This window comes from Scophthalmus maximus, chromosome 7 (genome assembly GCF_022379125.1).
Source record: "Scophthalmus maximus strain ysfricsl-2021 chromosome 7, ASM2237912v1, whole genome shotgun sequence".
Lineage (NCBI taxonomy): Eukaryota > Metazoa > Chordata > Actinopteri > Pleuronectiformes > Scophthalmidae > Scophthalmus > Scophthalmus maximus.
Window position 1 is genome coordinate 20,551,411 of NC_061521.1, and position 25,375 is coordinate 20,576,785.

At 46.8% G+C, this 25,375-nt stretch overlaps 1 protein-coding gene across 1 annotated transcript in view; it reads left to right on the top strand.

Moving 5' to 3' along the window:
* The window catches only part of LOC118315834 (neural-cadherin-like), a 73,725-nt gene that overhangs the window by 46,043 nt on the left and 2,307 nt on the right, over positions 1 to 25,375 (top strand). The window contains exons 17-31 of the mRNA XM_035643432.2: positions 1,024 to 1,307; positions 1,678 to 3,286; positions 4,066 to 4,159; positions 4,809 to 4,993; positions 5,923 to 6,152; positions 6,677 to 6,954; positions 8,935 to 9,149; positions 10,630 to 10,757; positions 10,915 to 11,042; positions 12,980 to 13,103; positions 14,306 to 14,507; positions 14,792 to 14,958; positions 17,444 to 17,708; positions 18,404 to 18,587; positions 20,250 to 20,500. Of these exons, the coding sequence (XP_035499325.2) occupies positions 1,024 to 1,307; positions 1,678 to 3,286; positions 4,066 to 4,159; positions 4,809 to 4,993; positions 5,923 to 6,152; positions 6,677 to 6,954; positions 8,935 to 9,149; positions 10,630 to 10,757; positions 10,915 to 11,042; positions 12,980 to 13,103; positions 14,306 to 14,507; positions 14,792 to 14,958; positions 17,444 to 17,708; positions 18,404 to 18,587; positions 20,250 to 20,500 (4,344 nt within the window). The remainder of the gene's footprint in view (positions 1 to 1,023; positions 1,308 to 1,677; positions 3,287 to 4,065; positions 4,160 to 4,808; positions 4,994 to 5,922; positions 6,153 to 6,676; positions 6,955 to 8,934; positions 9,150 to 10,629; positions 10,758 to 10,914; positions 11,043 to 12,979; positions 13,104 to 14,305; positions 14,508 to 14,791; positions 14,959 to 17,443; positions 17,709 to 18,403; positions 18,588 to 20,249; positions 20,501 to 25,375) is intronic.

The following is a 25,375-nucleotide window of genomic DNA, read 5'->3' on the forward strand; positions in this document are numbered from 1 at the left end:
AATGCACTGCAGCACATATGTTCCAAAAAGAGTGACACGCTCCCACACAGTAGGTGGGCGGGATTTAAGCAATAAAGCAATTGCTCATCCTCCGTACGGCGGTACCCTAAGATCCCTTTATCAGGCATGTTTAGGTCCGTTAATCAAGTATTTATGGCGAGCGGGGGTGCAGCTTAGGCCGAGCCGCGGCACTAATGATGAATAGCTGTGGAATAACACCAGCCCCCGACATTAAAGTTACAATACTGTTGCACTTGCGACTGAGAGGCTACCCTCAATCTGTCTTGTTTAAAAACTCCACCCCGGGTTTGGCTGCTGTAAGCCTGCCAGATCCCTGTGGGAGGCAGGGAGCACTTCGTCAGCCAGGGTTGTGTTAATAGTACAGATTAGTGTATTTACATCGGATTGTATCTACTATAACCCAACAGGATGATTGAAAGCGAAAAAACGGTACATTCCGGGAGATTATCTTATCTATTCCGGTGTCAAACCAGTAGATTGGATGGTCTCCATGGAGACACAGTAGATAAATCGAGATATGAACTTCCCCTATGCTAGACTACATCCCCCCACCCTCTCTCGGGCCTCAAAATCATCCCCTTGAGGGCACCATCAGAGCACATTATGCTGCTTTTCACTCTCGTACACCCTTTTGCTTTTCCGGCGCTCTTTTTTTTAATTAGTATCTGATTAAACCCGAGAAGACGAGGAACAAAGTTTCCATTTAATTAAGTAATCAAAACAAGAAAGGGATACATGGAAACCTACTAATGTTCAGGTCTCGGGGGAAATGAGGTGTAATACCCTTGTGGTTATGCCCTTCTGTTGTTGACAGAAATTATAGCACTTCCACTAAAAGTAAGAAAAACTGCTATACAGCGTGTGCATATTACAGCTTGTCGTTCCACCTACGTTTATGTATGATTCACAATTAGATTGACTCAATCTTATTCTAAAACTGTTTATTTGATGAATAAGGAATGCTATTTCCCAATCGTGCGTTTATCTTAATTGTCGCCACAGGGGCCAATGCCAAGCTGCGCTACCAGATAACGTCTGGCAACAAAGGCGGCGTGTTTGACATCGAGCCAGAGGTGGGGACGATCTTTATTGCCCAACCGCTGGACTATGAGCAGCAGAAGCGATACAAGCTACTGGTCCTTGCGTCCGACGGGAAGTGGGAAGACTATGCTGCCGTGGTGGTGACCGTGGTTAATAAGAACGATGAGGCGCCAGTGTTCTCCATGAATCAGTACTATGGATCTGTCACAGAGGAGCTTGATGGGTCCCCCGTGTTTGTACTACAGGTGAGAGGGTTGATACTATTACCACAAAGAGGTTTTACACAGTTTTCCAGAGTATCTACAGTTAGACTATATGCTATGGTAGTTTGAAATGTTATAAAATTATCACACCAGTAAGTTGGAGGGAAAGTAGTGATGGATCTTGTGTGGAAAAGCAATTCAGCAGTAAGGCTGTCAGACTCACTCTGAGGCCGGATGCTAGAAACATGTCTGATCAGAGCTCATTGCTTTAAATAAGGTGGTCAGGAAAAAGAGCAAACACTTAAATTTGCGAAAAGCAAAGAAGCCCCATGTGACAGCCGAAAGGAGAAATTTGAGTTTGACTGGATGAATGAATATCCATTTCATTAAGAAGTTGTCTTCATCTCTGCAGGTGACAGCTACTGACCCAGACAAAGATGCCGACCAGGGCGCCATACGCTATTCCATTCATGGTCAAGGGGCAGAGTCGCACTTCATGATCAACGACATCACGGGTGAGATGTATGCCCAGCGCACCGTGGACCGAGAAGAGCGCGCCGTCTGGCGCTTTGTTGTCATGGCAACAGACGAAGAGGGCGAGGGACTCACCGGCTTCACGGATGTTATTATAAACGTGTGGGACATCAATGACAATGCCCCCACCTTCTCATGTGCCCCGGATAATTGCCACAGTAGCGTGGCGGAGAACTCTCCCCCCGGGGCGTTTGTTGTGGAAATGACAGCGGTGGACCTCGACGATGCCGCCGTGGGTCAGAACGCAATCCTCACCTACACGATTACTGAGAATGCGCACAACGAGAACAACGCCGACCTCTTCGCTATTGATTCCAGCACTGGCACCGTATCCGTGGCGGCCGAGGGTCTGGACCGGGAGATCGCTGAAAAGCACTGGCTGGTTGTGGAGGCCCGGGACGGCGGGGGCATGACAGGCACAGCGACCGCCACTATCGTCGTAACGGACATCAACGACCACGTCCCAAAGTTTAGAGAGGACTGGTGTGGCGCTCGTGTGCCAGAGAGCACCGACGAAGATGCTCCTATTCTGGAGTTGAGCGCCGTGGACCCCGATGCCGGGACGTATGGACAGCTGACCTTCAGTGTGGTGGCCGGGGACCCAGAGCAACAGTACTACATGGTCAGCCACAGACTGGAGCAGACGGGCACATTGAGACTGAAGCAGAAGCTGGATTTTGAGAAGCCAGGGAAGCAGCGGTTTAACCTCACCATTAAAGTGGAGGACTCGGACTTCTCAAGCCTCATCCACTGTCTGATTCAAGTGGAGGATGAGAATGATAATGCCCCTGTGTTCACCCCAAGTTCCCACCTGCTTTCTCCTTTGCCAGAGGACGCAGTTGTAGGAACCAGCGTCATTCAGGTTGTGGCGTCTGACTCTGACTCAGGTCTGAACGCGGACATTTTGTACAGCGTCCTCCCCCAGTCTGACCCGTATGGACATTTCACAGTCAGTCGGGCCGGCGTGGTCACAGTCGCCAGGCCGCTGGATAGGGAGACGGTGGCAGGTTATGAACTTGTCGTCATGGCGACGGACCAGGGTTCCCCTGCGCTGACCGGCAGTGTCACGGTACACTTGCCGCTGCAAGACATGAATGACAACGGACCGGAGCTGGAGGCCGTCTACACCCCGGTGCTGTGGGAGAACAGCGCAGCGCCTCAAGTGGTCTGGCTCAACGGGAGCTCAACTCTGCTCCACGTGGTGGACAGAGACTCCCCGGAGCACGGGCCTCCCTTCTCCCTCTCCCTTCCCTCACTCTACTCTGCCGACTTCCACCTACAGGATCACGGGAACGGCTCTGCCACGCTCACCGCCCTGCGGCGGTTCGACAGGGAAAGGCAGAGTGAGTTCCACTTGCCGTTGATTATGACAGACAGCGGCAGTCCTCCAATGACGGCCACCAACACACTCACCATCACCGTCGGTGACCAGAACGACAACGCCCATCACGCCGGAGAGAAAGACGTCTACGTGCACAGCCGCAAGGGTGAGTCACTTGCTCCCCCTCGTTTCATCCTCGCTGCCCCTTGTTTATGCTCAGCAGGCGGCGTCTCAGTGAACACGGGGGGAATCCGAGGCTACTGCTGAAGGGAAAAGTTTTCACTCCCCTACCTGCTCGGTGTAGTCTGGAATTCATAATTGCTCTCTCCCGTTTACATTCTAACAGTGTTTTGTTATGGTAATATCGCTGTCAAATCCCCTCTCAAGCTCTCAGCACATTCCTCCCCCCACCAACCCTATGCCGCAAGCTCATATGAGCTTCAAATTATGGCTCACAATTCATCTTTTTTTGTGGTGCTTTTACCCCTCCAGGTAAGTTGGTTTGGTGTGCTGGCCTGTTGGTGTTTTGATCGCACACTCAGCTGCATGGCAGTTTTGGTAATTGTGGAAAACAGGAGCGCCGTGACTCATCCAGGCTGCCACTGTTTACCCAGCTGCAGTGCTCTGGCACTGCGGGTCGATAATAACATAATCCATACTGAGATAGCCCCGCTTCCTTAAGCTCCACGCTCTCTGAAGTGGAGCACTGAGAGTCTATTCATTCCAGCAGTGGGGCTCCACAGTTATGAGCATAATAAGTAGAACAGAACACAAGAATGCAAGATAAGGAGAAGAGAGGGATGCAAAGATAAGTGTCGGCATCAGCAGATTCTGCCCAGACGAAATAAACGTGCGTGTGTGCGTGTGTGTGTGCGTGTGTGTGCGCGTGTGTGTGCGTGTGTGTGTGTGTGTGTGTGTGTGTGTGTGTGTTTTTTCCTTGAACAGGAAGGATGACAACTGCAGCGCTGGGGAAGGTGCATGCCCCAGATCCCGATGACTGGGACAACAAGACCTACACTCTGGAGACAAGCGCAGCCAAGTAAGCGCTCACTGTTTAAATGCATTGAATTTTTTTTTCCGGAAAACATGCTGATCTCCCGAATGTACAGCACGAGTACAAGTGCTAAAGCAACGCGGTACCAGAGGAACTGCCAACAGTGTCGGATTTTGAAAGATAAAGCGCTTGTGGACTCGGCGTTGAGGCTGTATTTCTCTAACAGGGCCTCTTTCAGTGATGTAACTCGGCCTGTAGCGCGCCTAACAGGTACTTCTCCAAATTCATATATCCAATTCTCTGACCTCTCATACAAGCCACACTCTCCAAATGGACTTTAATCAAAGCCGTCAAACAGCGATTGCCTGTTGCCTATTTGCTAGAAAATGCAATCAGATCCCAACAAACGAAGCAATCTCAGTCCACCTATGTGATGTTCCCAGGATGAAACGGCCTGTACGAGGGACCTGGTGCGGCTAATCAGAATCCACACCCTCCGATCGGATTTTGAAATACCAATTGCATATTTGTTTTATTCATACGATGAATTCTGACAGTTGCCAGACAACTGCCAAGCTCCTTTAGGAGCCAAACGATTAGCTGCTTCTTTTTCTTTTGCTGGTTTTTTGTTTTCCCCTTTCCGCTGGAGAAAACCCAGTTCAGCTGCTACTACCTGCTCCTCCGCTTTTCTCAGATACTTCATCCTGAACCAGAGCACAGGAGCGCTGACCCTCCGGCAGAACACCCCAGCCGGCAGCTACTGGTTGAGGGTCGGGGTGTCTGATGGGGTGTGGCCCGATGTGATGTCAGGGGTCAGAGTTCATGTCAGGGAGCTGGAAGAAAAGGCCATCCTGTCGTCCGCCTCGCTGCGTTTGTCAGGTAACGTTTTGCAGAAGCGGCTACGCCATCAGCTGCGTGACTCACCCCGTCGCATAAAACTCCCTATTAATGTTGAATCACGGTGTGTGACTTAAGCGGCGCACATTGGAAGGGATGTTACCGTGATTCAGTTTACCTGTTATGTCTCCGCATGACCCCCTCCCCCCCCCCCACACACACACACAGTAGAACGCTTGCTCTTTGTTGCCTGTGCTGTTGTTGAATTCCTTTTTTGAAGCCGACGTTGAAAGAGACAGGCCACAGGCATGAATAAATTGGCACTTTGCCTTGAATGATTATCAGGTTGTCAATCCAGTTAACACTAAAATAATAGGCTGTCAAGATAAATCTTTGTTCTTGCGTTATTTAACATTTCTAAGCATTGTACAGCAACTGTTCACTGTCCTTGTAGGAAACAGTTTCCTTCTTCTTCTCCCCCAACGCTCTGAAGTTTGTGTTAAAGGGTTCATTTTTCTGTCAGTCTCTCGGAGCAAATTGGAGTTATAAAGGTCAATTTGGAAGTGTCAGGTAAAGTCCTTGACATTTAAAAAGCCATTCGGCGAGAGTCGAAGACTATTATGGATGCCTGGAGTCATTATCATTTTTGGAGATTAAAGATGACTGCCCACATTCTCCAGATATTATAGGAAGGTGACACCGCAAATATGATGGATTTTGTGGTCATTAAAATATGTTTTTACAAGGCAGTGCTTCGAGAGCCCACACTTTATTTCAATGAAGAAATCATTTTTTGTTTCTTTTCTGTAATTCACTCTATGGATGATTCAGTGAGGATATGGATCGATAGGGGGAGATGTCAGGCTACCGCTTGTGCTAATGGAAGCGGGCTTTGATCAACTCTGTAGTTGTCATTGATGAGTCAGTAGTTCTTACTGCATGAACTCCTCTACCCCTTTGTCCACCGAAAGGCATCACAGCCAGGGATTTTATCGAGTCTCGTGTGGAGGGGAAGAGCCGCCTCGAGACGTTCTGGGACTTCCTGTCTGAAAACCTGTCCGTCAGATCGGGGGCCATCAACATTTTCAGCATAGCCGACAGAGGGGAGAAAACCGTGGACGTTCACTTCTACGTGCTCAGCGATAATGGCTACCTGCGCCCGGAGAAACTGCACGCTGTCCTCGCTGCACGTAAAAACAAGGTATGTGTCCCATGGTGTCTGATCGATGGAAATCAATGCTCGTATATCAAATGATACACCTGGTTGCTCGAGGGGAGGAGATAACGGGGCTTTTTTTTATCTGCCCTTTTATTTTCCCACCAACTTCCTGTCTGTTGACAGCTTGGCCCTGTCATGTCTCTTTGTCTCGCCCATTCATCGGCTTGCCTTTGTCTCTCCTCCTTTTGTGACATGCGTTTCATCCTCCATGTTTTAATTGCGCATCATTGTGATTCGTCTCTCATGCGCAACTCTTTGCTCTGCTCCTACAAAAAAACGCCAGTTGCAGAACATTGCAAGCAGTCGAGTGTCGAGTGTCGAGTGTCTCTTTCGCCCGTCCTCGTTTGCGTTGCTTGTGAAATGATTTCCTCGCCCCAAATCGCGTATATCACTGTGTACCCCTCACCGCCAACAGCGGAGATACAAACCCTTCAGTGGCAATGATTGTAATTTCCATCTTTGTCTCCTTCCCCCCATCCCTTCTTCGCTGTCCCGACTCTCCGCAGCTGCAGTCAGTGCTGCGTGTGAATGTGAGCCAGGTGCAGGTAGACGAGTGTGCGCGGGCAGATTGCAGGACATCCAGCGGCTGCTCCACACAGCTAAGCATCAGTGACGCGCCCACCCTGGTGGACACGGGTGCTCTCTCCGTGGTCTCGGTGAAGGTGACGTCCTCGGCTGTGTGCGGTTGCGCTGCCAGGGAAATGACCCACCAACCCTGCTCCTCCTACCCAGGTAACCCCTGCCTCAATGGGGGGACCTGCATCGACACCCAGAGTGGATACAGGTGAGAGGCCTGTCCGCAGTTGTTCGGGAGAATTGTATTTGAAAAGAAAAAGAAACCAGCTCTTCAATGACAGGAACCAGAAACAGGCGTTTCCTGATGTGCTGCAGTCTTCTCTCCAGTCCTGTTAGACTTACTGTAAGAGTGGCATCATGGAAATTGAGTCTCTCGTGAAAAAAAAAAATTTGAATTTACTTCATCTCACTTACTTGAACTACTCTGCTGTGTTGCCAGCTGAATATAGACTAGCAGGATTTTTTTTTTTTAAAAAAAGGCTTCTGTGTGTCTGCCATGGACGCAGTGTGATGTTGAAATCTAAAATTTCTGTTGCACCGTGCTTTGCCGAACTTATCTGAAGATAATGAACATAGCCGAACCTGTACGCAGGACATTTGCCAGTGCACTAAATATTAACCTTAGATGTTGATAGGCATCTGCGGTCAATGTAAAGGCCTTGACTTTCAAGTGAAAAGGGTCTCTGTGGTAGTCTATCACAGAGGAAACAGCATGCAGTTCATTTCATGCACACACTAATGCCCAGATTAGATAAATATAGGGCAAGGGGATTAGTACAACTCTGGCCCCCCTCTATGCTCACAACTTCTCGAAATCTCATTTAATGCCATTTACATGAACATGCAAGTGTGTTAGAAGCACAGTCTACAGAGAGAAACGTACAGAACTTGTGTTGTTTTAGCTTTCATCCCTTTAATTGTCTCGGCTTGAGCTTGTGTGCTTACGCGGTGCGAGAAACCCCTTACTCTGTGAGAAGCACATCTCCCCGTATATATATATATATATATATATATATATATATATGTGCTATACGTGCCCCCGTGTGAATGCAGCATGACCATAAAGAATCCAATTTTTGGTTCTCCGCCCTGTCAAAGGAGCTTAACAGGCAACCTCAGACAGATCTGATATTGTCAGTCAAAGTGAGAAAAAAAAAACATGGCTTGGTTTGGATTGGCATTGCTCTCATGAGTAACATGAAAGAGTGGGGAGCTGTGCTTGGCATGTGCATGTTTGTGCACAAGGCTACACTTAGCCAAAGACGCACCTTTCGCTGCGTACGGATCAGTATTCCTGACATGTGTTGCCCCTCTGCCGAATAAACAGCGATGGGGAGCAACAGCCCCCCTAACAGCCTCAGTACACACAGCCTGCCTCAGACACTGCATGGAAATAGATGGCTTTGACATTATCAGCAAAGCCAGCTTGTCTCACATGCCTGCATTGGAGGGGACAGGATGAGATCAACCAGTCCTTTCCATCGCCACCATCGCAGGGATTGAATGGGCTGTTTGCTCATCACTGTGGGTATCTCTTCCTCTATGGTGTTTTTCTATGATTATTAATATTAACCATTGTGGTCTCAGACACAAACATGTGCGGGGAAAATTCCTTTCCCTGTTTTTGTGAGAGAAACTATCCTTAGACTCTAATCAAAATATATGCAGCAAGCACAAGGAGTGTCAACTTAACAAATGTATCTTAAGAACGAGAGGGGGACAGGTGGGGATGGATAGGTGAGAAAAAGTCCAGGAAATCAGGGGGGGGGGGGGGGGGGGGGGGGGGGGTGCGGTGCAGAAATAGAATTAATTATCTCCTAACAAAGGAGATGTGATGTGCCGAGCAGGAACAGTCTCCAGAGGGTTCGGCTTGGGCAGCCGCGATAGATAAAGAATAGAATGAAGTAACGTTTTGTTCGTGGCTAATTGATTTAATGTAGAACTGAACATTCAAGGATTCGTGCCTAATTCAAAACCAGCTGACTGATAAAAGCATTTTTTGCTATATGCAGCTGTCGCCGTGTTGAAAGTCAAAGGCATGTGTGAATCAAGACGGCCGCCGCACACAGATCCAGACACGGGGCACTGAGGATTTCTCAGCGCTCAGAACAACACTGATTATTTCTTTCCCCTTGTTTTTTTTGCCTTGAGTTTCCTCACAGTTTCTCTTTTCTCCTTGGTGATCCAGGTGCCACTGCCCCCCACAGCTTGAGGGGCCAGACTGTCAGCGGACGAGGCTCAGTTTCCTTGGCGACGGCTATGCCTGGTTTCCCCCCATAAGGCCGTGTTTTGATAGCCATCTTTCACTGGAGTTTATGACAGGAGAAGACGACGGGCTGCTACTGTATGCCGGGCCGTTAGCCACTCTCTTGCCTGGGGATGCTGAGGACTATATGGCCATAGGTAAAGAAGGAGTCTGGATAATCTGATGTGTGCCGAGGGGGCCCCTGGGCCCTTATGGCCCCAAAACTTGGAACCTAATTCTGTGCCTTTTATTACTGGGTGGTGGCTAATCAGATACACGAGCCAAATTTTGCATGTTAGTGTACTGCTGAGGGAATATTGAACACTCGGTCTCCCGAGTTAGACTCTATATACTAAGTACTTAATGCGATGCTACAAGGGCAACACAGTTTTTACTGTTCAGTGTCATCCTTTGGCCTGTGCCACAAAGGAATTGTGTTATTGTTTACCACCTGCTTCAGCTTTCAGAGCAGCGGTTCAGCTTTTGATCAGACTCTGTGGCAGGTAGACGGGCAGCGTCTTGCTCAAGGACACGTCAGCAGGGTTCATTCTCGCTGACGCGGAAGCTCAAGCGCGAGTCCTGCAGGTGATGGTCAGTGGTTAAAAATTCATCTGACTGAATAGGGGATTCGGGCAAAGCTGATTTGGTACAAGGCTTAATATTTCCAAAATATTTATGGATACAGCGTCAGAGGAATAATATTTCAGTGCCCTGAAACCAAACCTAATAGGGGCCTCATTACAGTAATGATGTGTTACTTATTGATATAGTGGGTAGCGAAGTCTTTTTAAATATCCATGTTGTAATTATCTTGTGCACCAGCGCTGGAACTCTTCACGCCCCTAATAAATACCATGAAATATGATAGAAGTCCAGTCTAAATTGTGTATTTTTGATGACCATGTCTTTAGCTCTTTTGTAAATACTTGTCAATATAGATTTCTAGATGCACATACATACAGTTTCCATTTACCATTCTCTTTACTGAAAGGACACAACACAAACTTTCTATTTCACTATTGGTAGAGTATTGTATCTTTGCATGCAGATCTTTTTTTTGTGTTTTTTTTAATATATCTGTCTGTCTCTTCCCCAATGTGATAAAGATGAATTCAATTTGAGTTATGGGCCTCGCATCATTTAAAAATGAGGAATAATGAGAAAAAACAAACCTCTACCGGGAACAACTCATTCCAGAAACCACGTCATGATTACTTGGGATCATCCAGAGGAATGTGTAATGTGGGTGAACTGATCCTTTAGTCGATTTTCCTTTTCCTATTTTACTGCCATTTTTCAGTCACCTTGTTTCTGGTGACATTCAGATTCCCTGCTGTTTTTAGGTGAGATGCTTTTATATGTCTCCGGGGTTTTTCTCCATCCCTGCACAAGCTAGTTATTTGCATCTAGTTTTTGCAGTGTATTTTATCACAGATTTTGTGTGTGTGTGTGTGTGTGTGTGTGTGTGTGTGTGTGTGTGTGTGTGTGTGTGCGTGTTTTTCACCTGGCCTGTACATTCGGTCTGTGCAAAGCAAGTTGAGTCAGAGTTGTCTTTTTGGGGAAATGCCGACATTTCATCCAGTGATCTTTATTTAGTTAAAAGTAGCAAGTGTTAATTGTGACCTCTATTCTCCTCAGAGCTGATCGGTGGGACACCCAGTCTGAAAATTAATCACGGTTCCGGGACCCTGGTGCTCCAGTTAACGAATAACATCGGGGTGGCTGACAGACGCTGGCATCGCCTTGATGTGAAGATCAACCAGAAAGTAAGTACAATCATGCGTTTACATGTCAATCTCTCTCTCTCTCTGTGTATGAAGCAGATGTATGAAGATTCAAATTCATCTTCAACTGTACAGTATACTCGCACATTGGCACATGCAGCTGTGGTGACCTCTTTTCCACTCTCCCCCCAAATTAAAGGAAGTGCGCTTCACTCTCGATCGATGTTCCACCGCGATTGTCATGGAGACCGAAGGCGTGGACTCGTGGGCAACGACAGAGGACCGCTCGTCCTGTGAAATCCGAGGGGTCACACCCAACAGGGACAAGTAAGATCAATTATTAAATTAAACAAGTCCTACCAGCTCTGCACAATATAAGAAAAAAACAAACAAACCAGGCTCTTCTGAATCCTAAAAGGAGTCAATAAACACCTCGGGCTCCCAGCCCTAAATCGTGAGATAGATAATAAATTGCATTTTCTTTTCATACAAAAATATTTAAATAAATGAATAATTTTTAAGAACCCCTGAATTTATGGTTGAAGTAACCAACAATAAGATTTAAGAAAACACTCCAGAGATCCTTCTGGGGTTTTTCCTGTGGTTGCAGCTACTAATCGACCATGTTTTTTTCTTCTGTTCACTCACTTTTTAAAACTAAAAGCAAGCAAGGCCCGTAGCGATGGTGTCTAAATGACCCATTGCCCCCATTGGGGTAAACAATTCTCTTTAGAGCAGAGTATTAGCAGTCAAGGCAGCAGCAGCAGTTTGTAAGTTGGTAAAAATAAAATAGCTGTAGAGTCATGCATTTGCATCCAGACGTGTAGAACTAAGGCACGCCGGATTTAATTGTGGTAAATTCTTTCACGGACTATATGATGACGCAGCCTGTGTCAGGACTCACATCCACTGACGTTGACAAGCAGGAAATTCCTATTCTCACTTTGTTTAGACACCGAAACACCAGCTTTCAACCCTCATGAATTTTGAATGGCTACGTTTGTTGTATCCTAGTCAAGCAATTGGAAGCCGGGTGTTTTTTTATTTTCGTTCATTATGTCCTGGCACGCAGTAGTTAGTAACACTCATGATCGCGAATGTTGATCTCCCATTTGCATAAACTAATGTTGGCTATCGTTCAAAAGACTGTGACGTCTCTTCACGTTAACGACGCAAAGTTTGACGTGGCGACATTAGCTCCACGCAGTCATCGTCCTGCAGGGTTTGTTTGGGGGCTGGGTCCCGAAGGACTAACTATGTAATTAAGGAGTTGAAGTGCGACGGTAACATTTATTTCAACAGCAATTCACAACACTTTGTTGTGACAGGCTCATCCTCACTGTGGTATACTTCCTCAAAGAAAATGCTCCCTCAATAGTCCCTCAACATGAAGAAGTAATGTCCCTCCTTTTTTAAAAAAAAATATATATTATGCAAAACGAGTGTTACAGTGAGTTTCGGTAAATTGTAGATAAACCGGTGTTTGTGTTCCTCGCTGCATCATTCATCAGAATCACATCAGACTGTTTTAGGCTCACGGTTCACTCTCTCAGAGTGCCATGCGGTCCCCTGCGGAGGGAAGAAACTGCTGAGGAAATCCTCCGGCATAATCCTCAAAATGCCAGCTAACCTTTCTGACTGTGCTTCTGCAAATAGCCGCGTTCTGCTCTTGCTACGGCTCAGTGTGTTTATCCCCGTCGCGAGCTCGACCTGCCGCTGTGCACATTGTTTTGTTGTGTAAATAAGTTGATGAATTAGAATTTTTTTTTTTTTACATAAGGGCTTTACCACCGCTATTATTTTAATAACTTATAACGTTTAAGAACCTTGAAGAAGGTTTTTTTTTTTCATTTTTCATGCGTGTGTCCTCCCCTCAACTTATTTGGTTGTTGCATATAGGAAATATGGTCGATAAAATCACAATTCAAATCAAATTGTGTCATCTCCTCTGTGAAGCCAGTTTCAGTTTTGCTGAGCTGACTGAGTGTGTGTTTTGGCTGTTTTGGGGCAAATGCATATATTTTCAAAATAAAGGGGGGGGGGGCAGAATAAGGTGACATATTTGTTGTCTGCAAGCAACAATAGCGTTGACAGCCTCGGAAAGGGAAAGAATGAAAACCTGAATTTGCTCGGTTCCTTCTCCTCAACTTGCAATCTGTCTTGCTTTATATCAGGGGTTGTGTTTTGAATCATAACCGCAAGATCTCGCACGGCGGCCGTTTCATTTTCTCTGTGTATATTGAGCGTCGCTTTTTCATTTCCAGGTTTCTGAACGGAAGCCATGTATTGCAGCTTGGAGGGGTCAGTGGGAACATATCTTATGAATACCCGCAGCTGCAGCACAAGCACTATACTGGATGCATCAGGAACCTGCTTGTGGACAGCAAGGTAAAGTACGGAGCAAGCGTACGCGTTGTCACGCTGCCTTTTAATGTGCGTGCATACTTTGAAGGACAGGCCACAAGTTGGGGAGGATTCCTCTCCAGCAGGAGTTCAAATCTGGCCTCAGAGCTGCAACGCAGAGCCTGACAAACACTGACGTCAAGCGCTTTTCGCTCCTGGTCAAAGAACCTCTCGCTCGCTGTTTGTCTCTGTAGTCAACGTGTAGCTACGGGGAGTTTGTCCAAGTATATTTGTTCCATCCATTGTGTCTTTCACCCTTTTATTTCAGTACGCTGTATACCTGAGCACAACGGGACAGCTGCGGGAGAAGCATTTCAGTTACTTTGCTCAAGCGAAAGCAGTAAAGCCACGACACGTACAAAACAATTCGTTTCAAATACTGGTCCTGCGTGTAGACTTGCACTTAAAGTGCAAGTCTCACCGTGGAGATTTATTGTAAAGAAAGATTCCTTTTAAATTCAGTGTTTCTCAACTCAACCCATTGTGAATGTCCAAATATATGTTGAGGGCATTTGCAAAGCCAATTTTGAAACCGGCATTGTTTTCATCCATGTTGTTGCTGTTTTCTCCTCTGCATGTGGGCGCATTGCTTTTGTTTTTTTAATTACTGCCACCTTGACAATGTTAAAGCCGTTGGCATGAATGTACGTATATTGTGCGGCATGTTTTCACGTACAGGTATGTGCGTTTCCTTGCTCTGCCTCCTTTCGTGACCTTATCACGTCCTGTCATTTTGAACTATACAACCAATATTGGTCGAAGTGGTGTGGGGGGGGGGGAGTACGTGATATTTTATGAAATCATAACATTCGTGTTTGTAAAATCTTAATCTGACACATAAGTGGTAACTGTAGCTGTTGTTAAGGTTACGTGTTTGACATTTCCCTTTGCTGCTGTCGCACAAAAGCTTCCCTGCGAGGAAGTTGAATGGAAATTGGTTCTTTTCTCATTTTAAAAGCAACGATATTGCTTTGAATATAGATGGATCAAAATGCAATATATGATATTTATTGTATCACACATTTAACGTTAAGATACAGTGACCAGTTTTGCGATCACATTTCCTTTTTACGACTATGATCGTAGGGACAGAGGTTTCCAGCCTCCAAAAAATTCCCACTGATTTACTCTCCTCCTCGTATTTTTGTTCCTCTTCTTCTGCTTCTTTTTCTTCTTCTTCCATCCAGCTGTATGACCTCGGTTCCCCAGCTGAATCCTCCAACACTGTGCCGGGCTGTTCTCTTATTGATGACCAATGCACCAGCATGGAGCAACTTCCTTCCTGTGGCGAGAGGGGTCGCTGTCACGGCGAGTGGGGCTCCCTCGGCTCCCTCGGCTCCCTCGGCTGCCTTTGTGAGCCGGGGTTTACGGGGCCACAGTGTGATCAAGGTGAGCATATGCAACTGCCGCTAAGTGACCGCGAGACTTTCAGGGAAAGGCACAGTGAGATCTCTGCGGAGCAGGAGATATTGAGCTTCAGAGTGTACAGAAATTAAAAGGCAGTGTGGGAATTTGTGTGCTCCAGCATGTCACTCTGCTGCGGTGGGAAGATGACCTCGGCTTACGTGAAGTGCTTTGGATGGGCAGGCACGCCCTCGCTGCGATATCCTCGCGTAGCTCCCACGTGACAGCTGAATTAATTGAACCCGTCTGTGTTTTTCTCGATTGACAAGTGGCTCCAGAGTTCTCCTTCGACGGCCGGAGCCACGTCCAGCTGCAGCTCTCGTGGTCCCCGCCCGCGCGGCAGACGAGCGTCCAGGTCGGCGTTCGGACGCGCGCCGCCGCCGGTGTCATCCTCGGTCTGCTCTCCCAGGAGCAGAATGAATACCTGCGCTTGGAGGTGAGTCGCGGCCGGTCGGCCCCCTGCACCGTGACAGCTCTGATTGTCTTGTTTGCGAGCCCTCAAAGTGATGATTAGGGCCTGCACAATTATTGCTACAAACGCTTGTCAGGCGGAGAGTGAATAATATCGGGGTTGGAGACATATGGGCGGATGCTGAGGGGGCTGGTGATTGACATATGCATGTCCTCGACAAGGTCTTCTGGTAAATCTCCGGAATGCCGGCGTTGAGTGACTGTTATTAGACTGTTAGACTTCTTGTATTCAAGGTTATTTCTGTCTCCGGTGAAGGTTTCAGGCACAATTCAGCATGGCAGGGCAGAAGTGTGTGTGCACTGTAATTCGAGGGCAGAGTGCTCTTAAGCGAAGGTCAGATCCCCTGCTCTGGACTTGAAGGGTTTTGACACAGCTCGCTTCAAGAGGTAAGCTCAAAGTCATGCTGCTCGTTTTGCCACGCCCGGCGGCTGGAGTGGTGCTCACGCAGCGAGTTTCCTCGGCAGCAGAAGTCCTACTTGGCTCTGACAGACCCCCTCCCGCACCCCTCCTGCCTGACACATCCCTGAGTGGATGTGGAGGCCAGTCGCTCTCGTCAACGCCTTTTCCTCTCTGACAGGCCGAATGTGAACAACACCCGGGAGTGAACGGCTCCGTTTGGCCTCTCACCTCCGGCTCGCTCACATTTCAGGGGTTTGCCGCGAACCGGCCTCTGCCGGGTGGTGTATTCCACGCCAATCGGCCTGCCTGTGATTGCTGTTTGTTGGACTGCATTGTTTAAAGCACAAGCGCGGTCTCTTGAGCTTTTTTCTTTTCGGGGGGGGGGGGGGGGGGGTCTTTACTCAACATTAAGAAAAGCAACATTGTCCTCTTCCCTTGTCGCAGCCTCACAGTGACAGGAAAAGGAAAAGGCTGTAGCCCTTTACTGTATGCAGGGGCCGTGAAGCCACTCGCTGTGAAAACCTCTCTGGAGTTGAATTGGCGAGCTGTGTAAAACGTCCGATGTCGGTCTGCGACGGCACGCCGCAGCCTTTTTTATTATTTTTAGACCGGTTGTCTCAAAGCTCTTAAGAACACTTGAGCACAAGCCTGGTGTGTTTTTGCAGACAACAGACCCTAATTTAAAGGACTGTCTCGCTCTTCCCCTTTTTTCTTCTTCTTCTTCTTTTCTTAAGGGTAGATATTGGATGGAGTGCACGCTGAATAAATAACCACACTTTCACACAAAGGTTACCGGGGGCCAGCTGGGTATAAACAGCATTCAGCTCTCCGAGGAGTGTGGTGTCTCTGTAAAGAAAACATTTATCTAATGCAGTCTGTGAAGGGCTTTTTCAAGAGCAACTTGCTCACACTACTTTGTCAGAGACCACCAACCCTTAAGAACAGCAAAAAAAAACACAGAGACAAACTCTGAAAAGAAAGCGTCTCTCTCTTTTTCCCACAACGAATGCAATGAAGTGAGTTGGAAAGGTTTTATAGAAATCCAGACTTCAGAAATCCACCTGAACATTTTTGTGCTTAACGGTGATTACATAGATCTCTGGAGGCGCTGCGGAAACTTTTTATAACATCAGATTTTTTTTCTTCTTCTTCTTCCTCTTCTTCTTCTTCTTCTTCCCCTGAATATTGATTGAGTCCTTTGTCCTTTGTTCATTTTTTGTTGTGTACTTGAGGGCAGGTGGAGACAGTGGGGAGAGAGCGGAGTCAGCTTTTGCTCCGTGTGTGTGTGTGTGTGTGTGTGTGTGTGTGTGTGTGTCCCCGTCCAGTAGGGTGTGTGTGTGTGTGTGGGGGGGGGGGGGGGGGGGGGGGGGGGGGGGGGGGAGCAATAGTTAGTGCAGACTGGGCTGGATGTGAATTATCTTGCCCCACTGTTTCCAATTAAGCCTTGGACATGTACAAGCTGCAGTTATGGGAGCCCCTCATTGGTTGAGTCCATTGTGTTCGCTCATCCTTAACTGCCGAAGATAATTGTTGTTTCTTGTATACCTCCCCTTCGGGATGACTCCCGCTTCTGCCATGCAGCGATGTGAACACCAGCGCTGCGGAGCATCATGGCTGCAGAATTGCTGTATTAATTTCTCCCAACGAAAATGGTCAAGCCTTTCTGTCTTCCGGCAGGTTCACCACAGAGTCTTTCTTTTCCCGGTAGCTAGATTTTCGCAATTCTTGTCTGGCCCAACCTTTTCCTTCACCACGGGATCTGGCCCACTTCTTACAATGTCGATCCGCTCAAGATCTGTTGTTGCCCATCAACGCAGAGCGCCCCTACGGCAGGGGTCCGGCCGCCTGTCAGTTAAGAATATGTCAGCCAATTTTACAATTTCATCCAGACAACTGCACTGAGCCTCAAAATCCACACTAACACAAAACTGTTTAAGCACCTAACAGACCTGCTTGTTTTACAGCAATGCAAAAGTCTTACATTATGTTATTTCTCCGCGCCCCTTCTGTTTGAATGTCCGGAATCTCTAACCACTGCCGTTTCTGTCAGGTGGCTCAGGGTCTGCTGGCGGTTTTCTACAACCTCGGCGACGGCGACCACAATGTCACACTGCCCCACCATCGCCTCGACGACGGACAGTGGCACGAGGTGGAGCTGGATCGATACGGCAGAGAGTTCACCCTGCACCTGGACGGAGGGGGAGGAAGGCGCGAGGTCACGGGTTCGCCCGGGCGGAGTCAGGAAATCATTATTGACCCCTCGGCGGTGATGGTTGGAAACTCTTTCCCCTCAGGACACAACCGGAGCTTCCTTGGTGCGCAGCTACTTAGAAAGATCGAGGTGGAATGAATGTGTACAAGATAAATGAGCGAATGGATGAAGTGTTGGATGAGGGGAAAAGTACAAATGGCTAGGCTAATTTCTAAATAGTTTAGTTGGCAAACACATGGCCCAAAGGACCAGGGTTGTGTACCTGTTAAATTTAATGGGCACATAAAGGACTCAGTTTTATCTGTACCCCTCACTGGTGCCTCTACAGCCTGGCCCAAAGGTGTTTTGATCCCTTATAGTTTCAAGCAGACGAGATAAAGAGAGTCAGCGACTCTGATCTGTATTTAAATGATGTGTTGGGCCCCGTGCTTCGCACAGATTGAGCAAACAAACCAGCAAAGAAAAAAAAAGAAAGAAGCCCCCCCCAAAAAAGAATTGCATGCTGACAGCTTTGCCTCAGGCTGTTTGTGTGTGTGTGTGTGCGTGTGTGTGTGTCTGTGCGTGCGTGCGTGCGTGCGTTCGTGCATGAGTGTGTATTGGTCTGCAGGTGTGTCAGCCGGTCGGCTTATGTGTGTGTCAATGTGTGTGTGCCTGTGTATTAGAGTTTACAGAGTTCATAAAAGGTTTTGCCCGAGGACTGGTGTTTGAGTGTGTCTTTTGGCATTGTAAAAACTCTGTAAACTTTTTTCTTTTATCCCCCCCCCCCCTTTTTTTTTCCCCCCTCTCTGTCTTCTCCAGGTTGTTTGCGAGATGTGAGGTTCAACAGCCGCTCCGTCTCCCTGGACAGAGAGCAGCCTTCAGAAGGACTTCAGGTGGTCACCTCGCAGGGAGTCTCTGTCGGCTGCTCTTCGGAAGCCTGCAGGAAACATCAGTGTTCCCCCCCCTTGGTCTGCGTGGACCTCTGGAGACACCATGAGTGCAGGTGCTGCAAATATACAGAATGAATGAGCCGGGATGAAAATGAGGCTTTTTTTGAAGATGCAGGCACCTTATGTGGATATTTGCACGCACACGTGCATCTGGAGACGAGGGTGGCATGCGGCGGCCTTGCTTATAGTAACATTAGTAACACCAGCACTCAACTTGCAAATTATATTAACAAATTATGTCAAGAACCACACACCTGCACTTAATGGAATTATTACAGGGCGTAGACTGAAAACTGAAACTGCTATAAGGTGGTATATAGGTTGAATGCTATGCATTATTATATTTCAGCTTCCAAAAATAGGTCTGTCAATCAGCACTTACATACATGAGACAAAAAAGATGATCAACTGAATTATCTGCGACCAAACTGCAGGTACAGTCGACCAAAAAGATCACATGTCAACAGGACCAGCCTGAAAAATTGTCAAATAGTTTTTCAAAGATGGACAACCAAGTTACCATGGTGATAATGATATTGTTTTGATCCTCAGATTAGCAACAGACATGATGTTAAACCCATTTTTTTTGTGCCAATGCAGAATGCCTGAAACCTGTCTTCTCTCAAATGACCTGCATTTTCACCCTGTATTTTATTTTTAGGTGAACATGAACATCTTTCATTTATGTTGTGTTCCATCTTCATTTACTCTTACCCAGTATCATCTATACTGAATTTTATAGTGTTACCGTTATATAGTTACCAAGATTATTCATATATAGATCTGTCATTTTCACGATGGGACATAAAGGGACAAAAAGCCCCCCCCCCCGCCAAATATCTGGAAAAATTAAAAACCTTAGTAAAATATGTATTAACCAATAATAATTATTTACTACTAGTACCCTTTGGAATAGGTCCCTTCCTACAAGGGGGTACTGAAAGTTGTTTTCACCCACCCCATAAAATAAAGACATTATTGCATACATAAAAATACACTTTAATTATTAACGAATTAAATAATTAAATTACTCATTGATTAAACATGAATTAATTCATGCAGATCATAAACCTCTCGTATAGCATGCACGGCATATGTGTGCAGCATCTGAGTGTGTGGACAATGACCTGGTGCGTTTCGGGCAACACCCTCGACACCAGCGTTGTCCACCAGAGGGAGCAGCTGGTTCAGCCCAGTTGTGCGGTGTGTCTTCACGGTGGGCCGGCGTCGTCGGGGAATAGTGTGTAACCGCAGCGACTGTCAGAATCTCAGCTGCCCCTTTAGACTCTGCAGGACCACGAAGTCTCCTGGCTGTGATTTCAAGTGTTGGACTTTCCACTGCAGTTGAATATCCATATTCACAGCCCCGGGATACAAAGTACAAGTAAAGAGAGAACGATACATTCAGGGGATATTTTGTCCAAATATACCGAGGGACTAGTACTGCAAAGCCGATCTTAGCTTCCTTTTTTGTGTTTTTATCCCCCCCCCCCCACCCCCACCCCACGATACAGTCGACACCCTGTAACCTTCAAAGAGCATATCTCCGAATCTGACAGAAGAGATGTAGCTCCTGCGGGATTTGGTTTTTTTTTCGCGCCGTCAGCGCAAAAGGTTTCGGAGCTCCGCACAATTCAAGTCGTCCCTTCGGCTGAGAAACTTCCCCGAGTGTCTCTCGTCTCTGCTTCACGCATGCCGTCTCCCCGTCTGCACAGGTGCCCTGCAGGCCACCTGACCAAAGAGAGCTCCTCGGGGAAAGAGTGCGTGTACACGCTGTGCGCCAGCCGGCCGTGTCGCCACGGCACCTGCGTGGTCCACTCTCCGTCCCGCTACTCGTGCCGCTGCAGCGAGGGCTACCGGGGCCGGCACTGCGAGGTGACGCTCGCCGTGTTCCACAACGAGGACGGCAACAGCCTCAGCCTCAGCTCCATGTTCGCAATCAGCATCTGTGTCATGGCCTTTCTAGGTAGCTATGTTGACTATGTCCTCTTCTACCTGTGGTAACAACACTGCCATCGTCATTCCCCGTCGTCTTCCAATTTCTTCCATCTGTCCTCCTGCAGCACATTGACTTCCATCTCGGTGTGTTTTTATTTTGGTTTGTCGTCATCTTCCTGGTATAATTCTTGCATTCTGTCCGCTTTTATGTGTAACATCCGCCGCCCGCCGCCCCCGTTTGGCTCGGTGAAATCTATTCATACGCATATCTTGTAGTCGTATTGATCTCTTGAGTTGTGCCAGGATGTGATTTCTCCATGGGAGGCTGGTGGAAGCACGAAACAAATATCTGCGCCGGAGGAGAAGCGGGGCAGGAAAACATTGTACATCGTAATTTGTGATTCACGGGGAGGGTGTAAAAGTCCCCGCAGAATCGGGGAATTTCTTTATGTGTTTTTCTTTTTCATCACTTCTGTGTCTTCTGTCTCTTCCAGTGTAACACTCTGACTTCAGAAGTCAATTTCACTCTCAGACTTACTTTTTATCTGTCCAACTTATTTTATTCTCCCCCATCCACTCATTTTACCTCCTTGATGTCTTTTTTTTTTTTTTTCTTTTGCCTTTCCTTCCACATTTCTGTATACGGTATACAGTCAGCCTGTATGTGTCCACATTGTGCACTTTTTGAAAATGAAGTACTGGGTCTAGAATTGCAATCAAGGATATGACAGATAAGGGAAAACCTCCAAAGCATGGAGCAAATGGATTTCAGGTTAATATTAAGGGTTGTATTCAGGTTAATGCCTGTCACAAAGTCTATTTATAGAGATCACTTTCTGTCTTAAGGTTAGGGCCTTGAAACCTGTAATAATGGAGGGATTTTAGGTCAATTGGATAGTTAGGATAGTTTGGATTCGACAGTGTTGTGAATTTCTCTCTCATACAGAGAAATTCATTGAGCCAGGGTTCCCGTGGTGAGACATCTGGCGGCGAGCAGCGTGTAGTATATGCAAAAACATGAGAACGGGAGCAAGCAGGCTCATTAGTAAGAGGCATTTTGTGCCAAAACCCGAGTTTCAGAAACGCGTTAACCACTCACAGCAGCAGCCATTGTGTCTCCTCTCAAGACGCTCAGTCTCAAGAAACCACTCTGTTCAGTGTGCGTTTTATGATCGGAAGGCTAGTTGCTGGAAAATGATGTACCAGCTCGCTTTTTACATCCAACGATGGAAAAAGAAATACCCACTGCTAGCTGCCCACAGGGGAGGTTGACGTCAGAGTAAAAGCCCCCCATGCGGAGGGGGGGGTCTGTTGATGTTAGAGGGCTAGAAGTTCTCCTAAAACCAGAAAAAGGAAAGACTTATGCTTTGCTGAAACAGTATGTCCTTTCGCGCGTTTCCCCACAAAATCCGAAGACTGAAAGGAATCAAGCTTGAGCAAAGTTTTGAGCTTGGTAACAATGCGTGTTCGAGATCATTAATGAGCGCAAGGGGTTCCCGTAATTAAAGCATGTAATTACTAAACCCACAAGCATTTAATTCTTCAGTTTGTTTAATTTCCTTTGTAACGTAACTACAGTAAAAGTTAAAAAGCGAGATCAGAGAGAACCTCTTCTGAATGTAATTCCGCCGTATGTGTATATATATATATATATTGGGTTAGAGTTTTATATATATATATGTGGGGTTATATATTCTGCTAATTTCAGTCAGCAGAATCAAAATCATGTTCATCGCCAAGTAGGTTTTCACATAGAAGGAATTTGCTTAGGTGTTTTGGTGCATGACAAAACAAATTATAATGCGATTACTACGGGGAGAAAGATAAAGACAGGAACCTAAAGTACAAGAGCAATAAGTGAAAAACTGTGCAATAAAATCCAATATATCAATATTATTGACCATAAATTACTGATAGTTGTCTGCGACTGGTTTTGACAGCACTTCTATAGACATTTATATTTTCCTTTAGTACTTTTACTTCTTTTTATTTGAAAAAGCTGAAGGAATAACAATTCCCATGACATATCTTGAGACTAAATGTTAAACTAACCACAGTCTCAGCATATCCACAGCTCCAGCACGGCGTGCGGTCAGCACAATAGGTGAGAGGATTATTCCTACAGAAATAAATAAATCTAGCAATAAACAGTTTTAACTGTGATAAATAAGAACACAGGAATAATAGGGGTGTGATATTGATATACATTCTTCACACAATTCCTCACATGTGGTGTTTGTTGGCCCTGCGTGCAAATGATTCATGGGTCCGATTTTTCTTTTGGCTAATTGATTAATCAACTCAGTCGTTCAACCCCAGACTCCAGTGCTGATGACACCGGCCCTTGTGTAAACAGTTTCGCAGGGCCGACGGCGTTACAAGCTGTGATCAAGATTCAGTACAAAACAAACCACCTTTTAAATGTGTATGCATCGATGTGGTCCACAGAAAAGCACCCCTCCAAAAAAGGATGAGCTATCCCTTTAATTCAACGAGAGCGGGACAAATGTGAGCGTTCGTGCGGTGCGAGTGGCTTGCATGTTTGTTGCACTCTGTAGGGCCACAGCGCTGTTTACGAGTCTTTCTGTCGGAGCCCGGGCTTATAAAACGCTTGGGCAATTCAATACTCTGTCCCCGCCTTTATAACTGACTCAACACTCCCTGCGGGGCATGTGGCCAGTATTGGCACATCAGTTATTCTGACACTTGAGAGTGAAACGTATAAAGCGGTCTTCAATATTTGATAATGAATTCAAAGATGATAAAGCGTGGCCTTGGCCTAATTCACGGAAATCCATGTGTGCAGCCCCATTTGAAGTTAGCGTGCCCGCTGTCGCTGATGAGGCATTAATATTCAAGGCTCCGAATTATTATTTTTTTCAGATTTAATAGAGCGCTCTTTGATGATTGTGCATTTTCATACCTTTCATTTAAATAGAGTGAGCTAAATACATCCTTTTCTTTATCAAAGTTTAATTAATGATCAACGGTCCTGAATGTGGCAACAAAATTAATCCTATTTTTGGGGGTTTAATGAACAGCTGGTTCGACAACAGTTGTTCAGTGAAGACCCTCATCGCCGCAAATACACACTCTGCACACACGCTGCACCCTGCACGACTTCTGGCTGGGCGCTAAATTAAAAGGGGACTCCTGCTCTGCCTCAACATGCATTAAAAGTTAAAGCGATCATCCATTATTAAGTTTTACACGAGCCATCACAGGCCCACCAGAATGTGAGTTCAGCGTGAGCTACTGTCGGCGGCCAGATGAGCCGGTGTCTGGCCGAGCCTCATTAGTCCAGCATCAAATCTGACTCTCTGTTTTTGAAGAATGGACGAAATCAGCCTCCCATATGGGGGCCTCTGAATGCCAAGCGATCATGTAAAGTGCCTATTCTCTTTTCCTCCCCCCTGCCCCGAGAGATTTATCAATAAATGATTTTTCCAACTCTTCCCCGTGTCTCTCACCTGTCTCCTTTCCTTCTGTTGCGTCGTCAATTCCCCTTTCTCCCACAAACCTTCCCTCGGTGTGTCATCCGTCTCATTTCTTCCCCCCTCCGCTCGGAGCTCGAGTGAAAGGGTTAAGTGCTTTTGATCAGGCTACTGTATGTTGCTGTTGTTTACTCGACGCTCATTCATAATGCACCGTCTGGCCCGGGCTAACATCATAATACCCTGTTGGATAGAGAGCAAAGACGCAGCAGCATTACGGATTGATGAATGACTGCGAGCTCTGTTCTCCACCCTGGGTGATATTGATCCCACTGGAATGCGGCTGCACGCGTGCAGGCACACACACATGGAGCGAGCACGAGTGTGTGAGCGGGTATGTGTGCGTTTACCTGTGCCTAATTGTGTGTGTGTGTGTGTGTGAGGGGTTGTGCTTCAGCCCCTCTGAGCTGTGTATCGAACTCCTCCCCTACAGAGATGTGTTTAATACCAGCTCAGGTGATGTTGAGGGTAGAGATGAGCGCTCGCCTGCAGGCAGCACCTCAGAGCAGGTAATTCTGGAGGTGAGGATATGGGGGGGGGGGGCAGTTGGCGCCAGGCCTCATTGAGATGCTGGTGTTTTTTCTGCGAGGGCGCTCTGGATGCTGCGGTGCAGGAGCTGGGTCAGCTGATCAATAGCCGCGCTCCCCTCCAACCCCGTAGTGAGAACAGGGCAACTGAGGGGGGGAAGCTTACAATCTTTTACTTCGATCTGTATGCGAGCGGCATAGAAATAGAAAGGTGCAACGGCTGAGGTGTTAAAAGATGTGCCAGGCAGTGCATTGATAGATGTGGTGGTTTTTTAATTTAATTTTTTTTAGCAGAGTATAGCTCTCAGGGAGTTGTGTTCCCGTCTTTGCTTATGAGTACCTGCACGTGTGTTTGAACCAAAAGAACCCTTGGTGCATTGTTGTCTCTTGAAGCAATTACTTTCCAAAAAAAAAAAAAAAAAAATCCAGGCTAATGTGATTACCCTGCATTTTTCTCCAACGATTTCCAATTAAACTGATACTTAGCACACACTCCATAAACTATTCTAGTTGAAATGGATCCCGTCTAGTGTGAGAGATAAAAAGCAGGGGCCAGACTGAGGCCAGAGAGGGAACAGCGAGAGTCCTAATGAGTGAGGAAGACAAAGGGAAAGACGAAGTCCCGATATAGAGAGAGACCAAAAAAAACTTACAAAGGAATACAGAGATTTTTTTAAAAAAAGTAAGAGTCTGAACTTGTAAAAACAGACAGCAAGGAAGAGGAAAAGAGAAAGAGCGATGGCAGATGGGAGAAAAAATACTGCCTGAGATTAATGGACTTTAAAGGTCAGTCCAGCATGTTGTATAATTCAGCGCACAATAGCAGTGATTGATGTGTGTGCTTTAGGACCTTTCCTGCTCCGTTCCTGCAGCATTCCTCTC